A 12637-nucleotide genomic window follows, 5' to 3' on the forward strand; every position below is an offset into this window, starting at 1 on the left:
GAAAGTGCGATAAAGAAAAATCGAGACTGGCGAGCCAAACGAGAAAAGTGAATGTTGTGTCGCGAATTGCGTTCACAAACCTTCCCAACTTCGCATAGGTTGGGTGTCCCAAGCAGTCGCTCCGCAATTGATAAAACAGCGCACTAAGTTCGCGAGGTTTACCACCAAGAGAACAAAATTGAATTCAAAAAAAAAAAAATAAATAAATAAATAAAAAAAAAAATAAAAAAAAATAAAAAGACAAAACCGTATATAACCACATATACAAATATAACTGTACAGTGCAATCAGTGGAAAAGTAAGTTTAGCGAAACCAAATGTAATAAATGCAGCGTAATACGTGTGCATTTAAATGCACATATACACATACATACGCATATGTGCATAAGTAAGAGTGTATATGTGATTGCGTGAGTAACAAAATGTGAATATTAAAACTATTGTCAAGAGTGCAGAAATCAAAAGTAAATTGTTACATTGAAATATCTCTTGCGCAAGTACCTGAAATCCGTTATCCTTGAACTTTACGTATACACACACTATGTATACATGCACACTATGTATACATGCCCTTGTAGACTATTTCAATCAAGCCTAAACGTATCCTTTTCTTCACTTATATACAAGCATCACTATGGCGTTCCGTGTGGCTGGACTCTTTCTGAAAAGGGAGCTGGTAGCTCCTGCGGCACAGCAGCTGCGCCTGATGCGGACTTCTAGGGTAGCCAACGCTCAGTTCCTGGTGAACTCGCCAAATACAGTTTTAGATAAGAGCATCCTGCTGCGCTACCGTAATCTTGAGACTCCTGCTAATCGTGTTCAGGCCACATATCTTTGGATCGATGGCACTGGAGAGCACATCCGCCTTAAGGATCGTGTCCTAGACAAAGTGCCAACCTCGGTAGATGACTTGCCCGACTGGCAGTACGATGGAAGCTCCACGTATCAGGCGCATGGCGAGAATTCGGACACAACTCTGAAACCTAGAGCCGTCTACCGGGATCCCTTCAAGCCAGGAAAGAATGATATTATTGTCATGTGCGACACATACAATGCCGATGGCAAGCCAACTCCATCCAATAAGCGCGCCGCATTCCAGGATGCTGTTAACAAAATTACCGAGCAGGAGCCATGGTTTGGCATTGAGCAGGAGTACACATTGCTCGATGTTGATGGTCGTCCGTTTGGTTGGCCCGACAACGGCTTCCCAGCTCCACAGGGACCCTACTACTGTGGTGTGGGTGCCGATAGAGTATATGCCCGCGATCTCGTCGAAGCGCACGCTATTGCCTGCCTATATGCTGGCATTGACTTTGCCGGCACCAATGCAGAGGTGATGCCAGCACAGTGGGAGTACCAGGTAGGACCCAGCAATGGACTGAAGGCCAGTGACGATCTGTGGGTATCGCGCTACATCCTGCAGCGTATAGCTGAGGAATACGGTGTAGTTGTTACATTCGATCCCAAGCCAATGGAGGGCCAGTGGAACGGTGCGGGTGCCCACACGAATTTCTCCACAAAAGCGATGCGTGCCGATGGAGGCATGAAGGCCATTGAGGAGGCCATCGAAAAGCTAAGCAAGCATCATGAGCGCCACATCAAGGCCTACGACCCCAAGGAGGGCAAGGACAACGAACGTCGGCTGGTCGGGCGTCTGGAGACATCAAGCATCGACAAATTCTCATGGGGCGTGGCTAATCGTGCCGTCAGTGTTCGAGTTCCAAGAGGCGTGGCAACAGCCGGCAAAGGTTACCTTGAGGATCGTCGTCCCAGCTCTAACTGTGACCCCTATGCCGTATGTGGTGCGATAGTGCGTACGTGTCTACTGAATGAATAAATCAGCAGACGAAATTCTGCTATTTGAGGGCGTTCAATTTTCAATGATGTATATAAGAACATAGTTGAAGCAGCAGCAGGTGGACGTTCTATCTGTACAGTTTCGACTTTGATTAAGATGAAGAATTATTTTGTGTGTGTAAAAAGACAACAGGTTGAAGAACAGAAATATGAGGTTAGCATTTAAGTAAACGAAGTAAGTGATGATGGAAATGGAATAAAAGTGAGCCTAAAAACTGAAACTAAAATACAAATGAAATGTTATTCTGCCATAACTATTTTTAGAAAATATATATAAACAAAATTGCTTTGTCTAATTATAATTTATGAAATCTTGTATTTTAATTTGACTGCTGCAATTATCTTGATACATAATATACAAATTGTATTTGATTTTATTTTCATTTCTCTCAAGTAATGAAAACTGTGCTTGTTATCGCATTTAGAAATGAAAAAATATTCGTAATGTTTATTAGTGATTATGTGGAATGGGTAATTGGAATATTTTATATATGTTTTTAGAAAATTCTTACTAATCGCTGTTGAAGCGTCATTGAAATTAGATTTTTGTATTTGCACAGGCGTACTAGTGAATACTCTCTCAAATGTTATAGTCTACAATTTGTTAAGTAATCAAATTTATTATAATATTAATCGTTGTCAATTGTTGAATTTCCATATGAAACCAAAACATATTCATCTAAAATATCAATTGTAATACCAACTTTCTAAATTACCACGATTAAAAACTAGATTGTTCCAAGGAATCTACATTGTTTTACTGTGTGGCTATGTTTTACTTTTTGGCGGCGACTATTAGAAAAGAGAATAGAGAAAATATTAATAGAGAACATATGAGACTTTGCCCAAAGAGCCGCATACATATTCACATTTAAATGCTGTTCCATAAGCGAACGGAAATTTTGTTTCAATGGAAATTTCCCAGTAGCAAAAGTTCTCCGTATATGTATTTCTGTACAAAGAGATTTACTTGGCACTTTCATTTTTTTGTTCGTATACATAAATACACATGTAAATTAAATATAAATATATGTCATGATTAAATCAAGTTTTACATATTATATATATGTATCGCCTTAATGAACAGTATACCATTTTACTTTCTGATCGCAAGTGCTTAACGCCTTTCAGTAAAATATTGATTTATTGATTAATGGTCGTACGATACAAGTAGTGGCAGCAGAGCGACCTTAACTGCAATAAAAGGGTATTCGCTCTTATAGATAACCACTGGCAAACAAGTGTGCAAACAGCCATACAGCTGAACGATGCACTTCACCTTGAGCTGACGACATTTGTGACACTTGCATCGGCGTTTTATGCGTTAGCACTCACTATTGCAGTTGTTGTTGTGGTTTTTGTTGCTGTTGCTGTTGTTGCATCATTCCACAAATGGGTTGGCCTGCCGTTCTCAAAGCTTTACTGCACAAATATTTACACACATGTTGTTTGCGATTGGACAGTTGTGCTATACCCTGAACCCATTTCAAAAACAGGAATGAGGGTATAATGCTTTTATCAAGACGACTGCAACAGGCGGTAGAGAAGAAGGTCGATCTGATTCAAAATATGATATATAAAAACATAAGTTTAAATATTAAAACATACTAAATTTCATCGACATGTATTTTCCAGAATACAAATTATATACCAATAAAATATAGAATATTCGAAGTAGGAGTAGAGTATATCCTGGTCGGTCATTCCTGCCTACTAAAGGGCTACTTGTTTTTTATTGCAAACTTGCTTTTATATAAGTATATGTATTATATAGGCACCGATCTGTGAGCTTGTGTAAGTGGAATGGGGTCACTAGCCAGCAGCCGATAAAGCAATTTATTATTGTAATATAGGAATGGCTGAGCGATAATATTGCTATACGGGAATCAAGCTGTAGTGATTTACGATTGAGTTGTCACTGCTTCAATTGTTCTTGTTGTAATTCTACAAAATAGATATGACTTTGTATATATTGTTATTATTATTTTTTATTTCCGATATTTATTGCCTGCTTAGCAGTTCATTTGTGGTATATGAAATAATTACGTTACTAAGGCAACAAAAACCTGTCGGAGTTAAAAAGTCCATAAACAACCGTTTGTCAATTCCTAATTATGAACGCAATTCGCTTGAGTTCCGCACCGATTGCTATTTAAATGAATGAAGTATATTTTTATACGGAAAACTAGTTTCAGCATATGTATACATGTTTGTTGACATCTTACAATGCAGGTCTTTCGAGATTTGAACAGATCTGAAGCTGGTCCCATTAAGTTTTCTCTAGAAGATTTGCATACAAATCAAGCAAGCTAAAGTTATGTATGCTCACAACAAATACAGTCCACAGATTATACAATTCAGCTCATACTGCAACGTGTCTAATCGATTTCTACTGATAACAAAAACAAATAATTCATATTGAAAGTTTTGTTTTTATTTAGCAGAGGCTTTCGATTGAAATACCAACAAAACAGAAATGAAGGAAAAGAATTAATTTATCAGTAAGTCAAGTTTTTATAAGTATTTTCATTGGTCAGCTAGCAACAGGGCTATAAACTTTATTAAACACACCTTGTTTCAATAGTATAGGTGAGCAAATTAATAAAAATTCTATTTAATTCAGAGACTTAAAAATGAATAAAACAGCTTTGCAATCGTGCAGTGTCACTTCTCTCTACCTTCAAAAGCGCCAAAGAACAAGATCAATTCGAATTCCATTACCACAAAATTCGTAGACAGTGTGCGAATAAAGTTCGAAGCTGATTGATATGCCGTCAAATGCTTTGGTTTATGGGGATAGCGTGATCTATAAGAACGTTTTGCTAAGCTTTGGTCAATAGACAACAGACGTTATCAAGTTGCCATAAATCATTTTATAATTTCGTGTGCCGTTTGAAAAAAACGAATACTATTCAAACATTTTTTATCTAGTCCGCAACAAAATAAAATAAAAATAAAATAAAATAAAATGAAATGAAATTATATATATATATATATATATATCAATACTTATATGCAATTGTGTTACGATATAGCGCACGGTCAGAATGCGTGATAGATATGATACGAATTTGTGCTTGACCAAATGGAAATCGGAAAATGTGAGTCACAGTTGAAAAGTAAAGCTCCGCTGGCTTTCTACGCAATCCTACAAAGCGTTATCAGAATTCACTAATTGGACGAATGGTATTCAAGAGTGTGAAATTAAAATGTTATAGACGAGTTGGAAGCCAAGGCTACTTATGTTTATGTTCTTCTCTTTGCGGGTGGCCCATTTTTTATTGTGCCAATTAGTTTTATTGCCAGCCGAATCAGCTGATAATTACGACTGCGGTACTATACCAAAAATATGGCTATTAATAGTGTTCACTGTCAAGTGGCACTTCAAATATAATCTAACACGAAGACGAGATATTGAATTATAAATATTACGCCTGTATTGAAAATCAATATAGTGGTGTATATATATTGTTTTTTGTTTTATCTGCTGTTAAATTTACTAGAATAATTGGTTAAATATAAGTATATAGACACGGCACAAATGTTGCCAATATTATATTAACGTCAATATCGGCTAAGAAATACCTCGTACTGTTTGAATTTAAAAAGTAACAATTGAAATTATAATATGGAAATGAATAATATTTAAATATATTATCATTTTTCAGTTAGTGTATAAATTTTCTGTATTTATAAATAAAGTGTGCCTTAATTGAAGTGCAATGGTCCTCATCGAATGCATGCGTCCAACTTAAGTCACACGAAACTGACAATACATTTTATGAACATGTTAACAAAAGAAAAATCCATAGTAATATTAATACTAACAAAGAGGAACAGAAAAATAATATTAAAATAAAAATTGGTACTAAAGGCATTTCCTTGTTTTTACTTAATGTTTATTTTAAACTCATTTTGTTGTAGCCTTTTAAAGCTTAAAAAAAATTAATATGTGACAGCAAAAGGTTCCCATTAGACTTAAAATGTAGTAGCTACCTTTTGAAACGTAATAAGCAAATGAAATTATTTACTCCGCAATTATAGAAGAAAGGGCAATGCCGTCTCGTATCTGTATCAGCATCACAGAGTATACTGCCTTCTTCTTTGAATGCTGGCGTTGGCGTTGGCGTATTCCGTAGTCCACGCCGTACACGCGAGCCCGAATCTTTACGTCATATTCGCACGCGTCTCCTAAGTGATCTTTTTGTTCTTTGGCTGATTAGCACATTGAACCAAAACTCATAAAATAATAAAATCCACAAAAAGCTCAGAGCTTGTCGCAGTTCACAATCTGCTGTCTCTTCCAGTATCTATTCAACTTTTAATTGACAATTTATGTGGACTAATTATTTGTATTATGTTTAATTATAAATATTCATTATTAAATATATAAGTGGAACATAATTAGAATTGTTCTATAACATAAAGAAATCATAGTACATGCATACATATATGTAGTATATATGTGCATATATGAACAATATGCTTAGCAAGATGCTTAGTTGTTGACCACTCTTCTAGCAGATTAAATGTCAAAGTCTTGATTTTTCTTTAGTACTTTCAAGCTGATTATGAGTCCCTGATAAGCCTTTTGTTGGGCTTCGAAGTTAAGGAACGGCGATAATATACCCTTTGTTATATGCATGGTATATACTAAATGTATGAATATGATATATCTTTGCTTCTTAAAGTTGACTCAGCTTGCAGACTTTTCCGTCTTTGTATTTTCGAAAATATGATAATCCGAATATCTACGTACATGGTTCAGTACAACATTCGAAATGTTCTTTTGTGCGGACAATATGTATACGTATGAGAATATATATGAATATCCAAGTTCAATTAAGGAAAGTTCATTCACTGCTATGTCAATCATTTAAGTGCTGTGTCTCAGGGTTGGAAAGTTGTGCTTGGACATTGACACTGTGAACGGCGATTTATCGATTTCCATATCTTGTATGTACATATATATACATATAATTCTCATTTAGCTATGTGCGTGTGTATCTCATTATGCAGCCAAACATGAATAGAAAATAGGAAGACTTAGAAGTACGGCCGCAGCTGTACAACCCATGTAGACAAAAGTTCAAATTTACTGATAATGATATTTATTCCCCTGCTAAATTTTGTACCCTCCCATACAATAAATGAGTAAATTAGTTTACTACAATGTCTGCCCGATATTGTAAGTTTTATAGGGAATTACTCATGAATTTATGGAATATTCAAAATTAAGATATGTTAAGGGTTCAAATAAAAATATTTTCTTAAGATTTTAATTATTTAATTATGCAATATTTTCCTTTTTTTAACATTTCATATACCGATTTTATTTTAAGCTACAGCCCTTAGGTATGCTACATATTTTGTCCGCTTATGTAGGTGAGTTGAGGTTTGTTTCTGCACTAAATGCAAACTTAGATGAAAATAAATCTGCATTTCAATTAATTAGTTCCAGATTAAATATACATATCAAAATATGTTTTTATTTTTATGTTGCTTTGTTTTTATTTTATTCATTCAATTGTTAAAGTTTGTTCCTTTGCTTACTCAAGTCGACCACAAGTTTTTCTCAAGATTTTTCCTTCAATGTTATACGTGGACAATGGATGCATTTGAGTATTGGGCAATTCCTCAAGCAAAGCACCCATAACCGTGAATGTGCCTTTGGCCTGATATAGCAAGCTGAGAAGAGGATTTTTCGGATTGATGCGCATGTTGTTCATTACATAGACTCCTTTGTTCAGGGGACAGCTGAATGTATAGTTGCTCTGCTTCAGCATGTTATCCTTGACAGGCTTGAAGAGTGGAACGGCATCAATCATACCCTTTATGGCGCATAATTTGGTCGTCATATTGTAAACGATGCGCTTCCTTTCGTTGGGACTTTGTTGTACTATTAATAGTCTCGCCACAGGGGATACAACAGGATCATTTATGGTAGTTATAGAAGCGATGCCATTTTGGCTTGAAAACGTCATATTAACAACAAATCGCGGGCGATCATCTGTCCAGTTTGAGGAAAGCAAATTGATGTAGTAACATTTCTGAAGTACGGAAGCCATAAAACATAACAATAGAAGGTGGAATTGGATGTATGTATATATACCTCTTTGCAATCGACTTCCGAATGCAATACTATAATTACCCACACTGTTACAAACACCAAAAAGTCGGATATAACATTCATAGTCTTCTCGTCTGCTAACAGAAAACTCAATAAATAGAGTCTGCATTTATTTAGACATAAATTCAATAAGTCCATAAACATTGTCAATCATCATTAGCAATGATCAGTGACGATTATTATTTCCGTTGTAAACAAAATAATTATTCTAACAAAATTTGGAATTTGTGTGCTAGTCGTACAATTTCAATTAACTTGCTGTGCACTCGATTTGAACTTGTACCCTTAAGCACGTCAGACAGTTCGAGATCATTCGCAGTGGGATTGGCTTGATCCGCCAAAATAAATCGGGTCATGAATATAGCATGAGGCACTTGAATGTATGCGATACGTTTCAACTCAGCAGCAAACCTAGAAACAAAAATTAATATTAAGTAATGTTTTTATGCACATTTGTGGTGCGCTCAAAAAATAAAACTTGGGTTTTTAAAAAAATTACGCTTAAGATACACACAATGCATCATATGAGTAAAGTTTGTAGTTTTAGTTTTTGAACACTTAGTTCATAGGGAATTTTTCTTACGTCTCGTAGCTGTATGCATTGGTATTAACACCGACTTTAGTCAGAGTATCAATGAATGCATTGAAGTAAAGTTTCAGTAAATTGTGGTAATTATCCTCCAGAATACGCGTTGATACGCTTGTAAACAGAAATGCTATTAGGTCATGCACAACAGAGTCGTACTGTGCTGTTTGAAAGTCGATTATCTTCAATTGCGTGGGCTGTCCGGAAAGGTCTGTAAATGACAAATGAAAAAAAGATGATCTTTTATATAAGTTCAGATATATATGACTTGTCACTTACCATACTTGAACATTAAGTTCATTGTCCACAGATCGCAGTGAATGACAGTGTTAAACGGGTTATTTTCGATTGGCGGCGTTGCAAGAAATTCAAAAAATTCAGTCGACAATTTCTTTATCGCCCTCATCGTGGTCGCATCATTGTTTGTGGCTTCTTTGATATCTGCTAAAGTTTCCGCTATCATTGTGGCCTTCGCCTCGGGTGCTGCTGCATGCCAATCGAACTTGTCAAAGAATGGACGCACTTTTGTTTCAAAGACCTTTGGTTTCTTTAATCGTAGTGCAATTGTAAGTGCATGGAACTGTGCCATGTACTTTAAGACAACTTGAGTGTGGAGCAGGTCGAAGGGCCGTAGCCTCTGACCCGGCACATAGTTGGCGTCCCGCAGATCTTCCAAAACTAAAATGGCGTCTCTGTCAACAGTTTTGGCCTTTGGGCTTAGGGATATGCGTGAGCCAAAATACTTGGCGAAGCCATCAAATTGCATTTCCTTGGGAATGCCCGCTTCCTCTTGCAAAGCGATCAAAGCCGGGGCCAATATCTCATAAATTGCATTTTCCGCCAGACACGTGCGTTCTGGCTGTATAAACTTCCAATACTTGAGGTCTGTTGGCGGCACTTTAGCCACCAACCGCTTATCAAGCAATGTTCCATCAGCGCTCTGTAGTAGAGCACGTATAGATATTAAAACGCTGCCATAATTCTCACCCGGTTGAGTTAGACTATCCACTTCATAAGAATGGAGGCTGGCACCATTAAGTGCAGGCTCAATGACCTGACCTAACTGTTTAATTATTGGCAACTTGCTCATAATGGAAAGAAACCGTACTGCAGTGCAGCGTGCTGCTAACTTAGTGAACAATTCAAATCGACCAAAGCTTCTATATACAGAGAAATTAATGTTGATTTGCTGCTTATCACTGCGATAACGCGTGGATGTGGCTAAATACTGATAACTTTCAGCTCTCTTTTGATATATTTTGCTCTCCCAAATTATAATGTAAAAGCCGGAAAACTAAGACAATTAACTTTTAATAAATTTATGTTTACAAATGTAGTTGATAAATTATTCAAATATGTTAAACTTTCTTGCCAATCGTATGATGTCTCTGAGTTTATTCATAATTTTACTACTTCCTTTTTTAGTTATCATCGTTAAGTCAACGTCTTTGTAGTCGCTTGGTAGTGTATTGTTGTCGGCTAAGACTACCTTTGTCATAAAGAGAGCATGTGGAACCTGGAGAGGTGCGACACGTTGCACTTCCTGAAGATAACTGTAAGTAGATCAGTTTTATTATACATATGCGTTGGAATACATTGTATTTCTTAGTTTTTGTTCCTTGTGTGCCCTTTCGTTTCAATAAACTATTATTATCATATTATATTTCTTTGACAAACATGATTTTGTTTTTGGCGTTAATAAAGCTAGTTTATGACAACGCCACATGTTTGCATTATAAAGTTTTGCACATAGAGTTGAGCTTCGTCACATAGATATTCTTTTAAACTGTTTAGTTTGACCGCGTAGGCGTCGCCAATGATAAAGTAAAAACGCGTATTACGCAATCGATTCTGTTTAGGCGAAACGTTCTTATCAGACTTATTAATATGCAACTTTAGATTTGAAATGATTTGCAATTTTTCGCTGTTAAAACAAATATTAACTGAAATATGTATGTACATACAAAAATATATATGTATATGTAGCTGCTGTTAGCTTAGGAAACTTTTGAAAACTAAACATAGTTCTCTTGTTAGATTAAGACATAAACTTCTTGTATGTATATTTTTATGATATTTATTATACTCACTCCTCATAGTTGTATTCACTTGTATTCACATTTGCCTCTTTTAATGCTCGGATGAACGCTTCATAATACATGCGTAGAAAATTATAATAGTTTTCTTCTAATACAGATGTATCTATGATAAAGAATAGTTTCTTTATTCGATGAATAATTATTGCACACTATTGATATTTTTAGAACTCACCCACACTTGAGAGGAGTAAGAAGATCAAGTCGTGAATCACTGACTCATATTGAGCGATCTGAAAGTCCACAATTTTTAGCTTAACGGGAAGTCCAGTCTCATCTAAGTAATAGTTTAATACAGAATATCTGCTTATAGTTAATCATTATTCGTTCTTACCATATTTGACCATCAAGTTATTTATCCAAAGGTCCATATGAACTAACAAAATACATTTTTATGAAATGAAATGCATATATACCCTCAAAGATTCGAAGTACAAATGTTTACCTATAGAAGTCCAAGGACCATCTTTCACATCGTCACCTGTTTCAAATTCATCAAATAAATCCTGCAATTTCTTTACACCGTTAATAATAGTCTTGTCTCCATCGGCAATATCCTCAATGTCCCTTAAGGATTCGCTTTTTAACATTTTTTTAGTATCAGCTTCCATATTTTTATTCATATCGAATTTCTTGAAATAGGGTCGTATTTTGGAATCAAAAACTGCTGGTTTCTTGAGACGCAGGGCAATGGGCAACGCATGAAACTGGGCCATGTAATGAAGGATAAGTACAGTATGCTGCAAGTCATACGGTTTGTGTCTATTTCCAGGCTGATAGCCTCGAATAGTTAGGTTTTCCTGCACTAGAACTGCGTCTCGATCAACTTTAGTGGCTTCCGGGCAGAGCGAAATGCGAGAGCCGAAGTAGCGTGGAAAGCCATCGAACAGATTAACAGGCAGAATACCAGATTCAAGTTGAAGTTTCTCTATTTCGGGTGCTAAATACTTATAGACAGCATTTTCCGTTATGCAAGTCCGTTCCGGTTGAAATATTTGCCAATATAAATCGTTGGTAAGTGGCGGTAATTTTGCTATTAAATGCATATCCTTGAGCACATCATTCGATTGCCTAAGCTTTGCACTTATAGCTAACATAAGACTTCCATAATTGTCTCCGGGTTTGGTTAGGTATCGGCTCTCATAGGATTCAAGTTTGTCGCCTTGCAAAAAGACTTCAATCACTTTGTGAAAATCTTTTATTTGTGGCACTTCTCCCATTCTAAAAGTACGCTATATTTGTGTATGGCTATGCCGACTTGCGCTGACTGAATGAAATCGCAAAGCACCACCGTCCCGCTTTTCATAGCACTGCTAGTGATAAAGGAAAACGTAGATAATAAAAAATTAAAAAAAGATTCGTTCTAGTGATGCAGATAAAAATGAATTGTAAACGAATGGTTGTAGTTGTAAATATGCCATTTTATACCCTGTAACCCTGTACTAAAAACACGTGTAATTGTTTTGTCAATAGTTTCATAAACCGATGTTTACTATCATCAGTTAGCAGCCGAATCTATCTTTGCTAGCCTATCTTCTAGCTAATAAAGTCAATTTCAATTCGGCTACATCATGAGAATTTCATAAAACAGAGTTAAAATTTCGATTTTCAAATACGAGTTATATTGTATTATGAGGCGACATAAACTTGCAAAAGGATAATTAATAAATAAATAAAAAATACAGAATCTATAAGAAATATCTTAGCGTGGCTTTTTATTATTATAAGGTAACATTCAGTCAGGCACTGTCGCGTCGTGAGCTCTTCTATGTTCGCTACTACATGCGATTGTTGATTAAGCACTACTTTTGATTTAAGTCGTATAATGATGATATGACATATCAGTTGAATAACCCAATCAGCTACGACAGTTGCGGCAACGACAACAATTAGTACTATCAACAAGCGAATGTCAACAGGCTCCTTCCGTGCTATTCTAAGCAGCGGCAGACAAGTAGGCACATCATA

General features: G+C 36.0%; 4 protein-coding genes across 6 annotated transcripts; 1 reads left to right on the top strand and 3 right to left on the bottom strand.

Moving 5' to 3' along the window:
• Gs1 (Glutamine synthetase 1) lies at nt 1-2603 on the top strand. 3 transcript variants are annotated; one of them, XM_089257282.1, is made up of 2 exons: nt 1-396; nt 628-2603. In XM_089257282.1, the coding sequence occupies exon 2, from the start codon at nt 635-637 to the stop codon at nt 1835-1837; it is 1203 nt and encodes a 400-aa protein (XP_089113408.1). In that variant the 5' UTR covers nt 1-396; nt 628-634; the 3' UTR covers nt 1838-2603. The 3 variants fall into 3 exon arrangements, with proteins under 3 accessions (XP_089113408.1, XP_089113410.1, XP_089113407.1); XM_089257284.1 differs by having other exon boundaries at nt 1-296; nt 625-2603; XM_089257281.1 differs by having other exon boundaries at nt 2-298.
• Nucleotides 2604-7388: 4785 nt separating this feature from the next.
• Nucleotides 7389-8131, bottom strand: ovm (oven mitt). The gene is made up of 2 exons (XM_018098234.3): nt 7970-8131; nt 7389-7907 (listed from the first exon to the last, which is right to left on the bottom strand). Exons 1-2 carry the CDS (start codon nt 8129-8131, stop codon nt 7407-7409), a joined length of 663 nt encoding a protein of 220 aa, XP_017953723.1. The 3' UTR covers nt 7389-7406.
• A 59-nt stretch (nt 8132-8190) lies between these two features.
• LOC108649941 (uncharacterized) lies at nt 8191-9809 on the bottom strand. The gene is made up of 3 exons (XM_018099042.3): nt 8853-9809; nt 8571-8784; nt 8191-8398 (listed from the first exon to the last, which is right to left on the bottom strand). Exons 1-3 carry the CDS (start codon nt 9661-9663, stop codon nt 8191-8193), a joined length of 1233 nt encoding a protein of 410 aa, XP_017954531.1. The 5' UTR covers nt 9664-9809.
• Nucleotides 9810-9868: 59 nt separating this feature from the next.
• Nucleotides 9869-12006, bottom strand: LOC108649940 (uncharacterized). Its single transcript, XM_018099041.3, has 5 exons — nt 11115-12006; nt 11004-11045; nt 10845-10946; nt 10664-10775; nt 9869-10126 (listed from the first exon to the last, which is right to left on the bottom strand). The coding sequence occupies exons 1-5, from the start codon at nt 11887-11889 to the stop codon at nt 9919-9921; spliced, it is 1239 nt and encodes a 412-aa protein (XP_017954530.1). The 5' UTR covers nt 11890-12006; the 3' UTR covers nt 9869-9918.
• Nucleotides 12007-12637: the final 631 nt, after the last annotated feature.

The sequence above is a fragment of the Drosophila navojoa genome, chromosome 3, assembly GCF_054131105.1.
Source record: "Drosophila navojoa isolate 15081-1374.11 chromosome 3, UAZ_NAV_1.0, whole genome shotgun sequence".
Taxonomy (NCBI): domain Eukaryota; kingdom Metazoa; phylum Arthropoda; class Insecta; order Diptera; family Drosophilidae; genus Drosophila; species Drosophila navojoa.

Bases quoted from the DNA above. Each gene is read 5' to 3' on its own strand.
- Gs1 (XM_089257282.1), top strand. From the start codon at position 635: ATGGCGTTCCGTGTGGCTGGACTCTTTCTGAAAAGGGAGCTGGTAGCT.
- ovm (XM_018098234.3), bottom strand. From the start codon at position 8,131: ATGTTTATGGACTTATTGAATTTATGTCTAAATAAATGCAGACTCTAT. The intron at 7,908-7,969 runs GTATATATACAT...TCCGTACTTCAG, and splicing joins CGGAAGTCGATTGCAAAGAG to AAATGTTACTACATCAATTT.
- LOC108649941 (XM_018099042.3), bottom strand. From the start codon at position 9,663: ATGAGCAAGTTGCCAATAATTAAACAGTTAGGTCAGGTCATTGAGCCT. The intron at 8,785-8,852 runs GTAAGTGACAAG...TGTCATTTACAG, and splicing joins GAACTTAATGTTCAAGTATG to ACCTTTCCGGACAGCCCACG. The intron at 8,399-8,570 runs GTAAGAAAAATT...TTTTGTTTCTAG, and splicing joins AATGCATACAGCTACGAGAC to GTTTGCTGCTGAGTTGAAAC.
- LOC108649940 (XM_018099041.3), bottom strand. From the start codon at position 11,889: ATGGGAGAAGTGCCACAAATAAAAGATTTTCACAAAGTGATTGAAGTC. The intron at 10,947-11,003 runs GTAAGAACGAAT...ACTATTACTTAG, and splicing joins TAACTTGATGGTCAAATATG to ATGAGACTGGACTTCCCGTT. The intron at 10,776-10,844 runs GTGAGTTCTAAA...TCTTTATCATAG, and splicing joins CTTACTCCTCTCAAGTGTGG to ATACATCTGTATTAGAAGAA.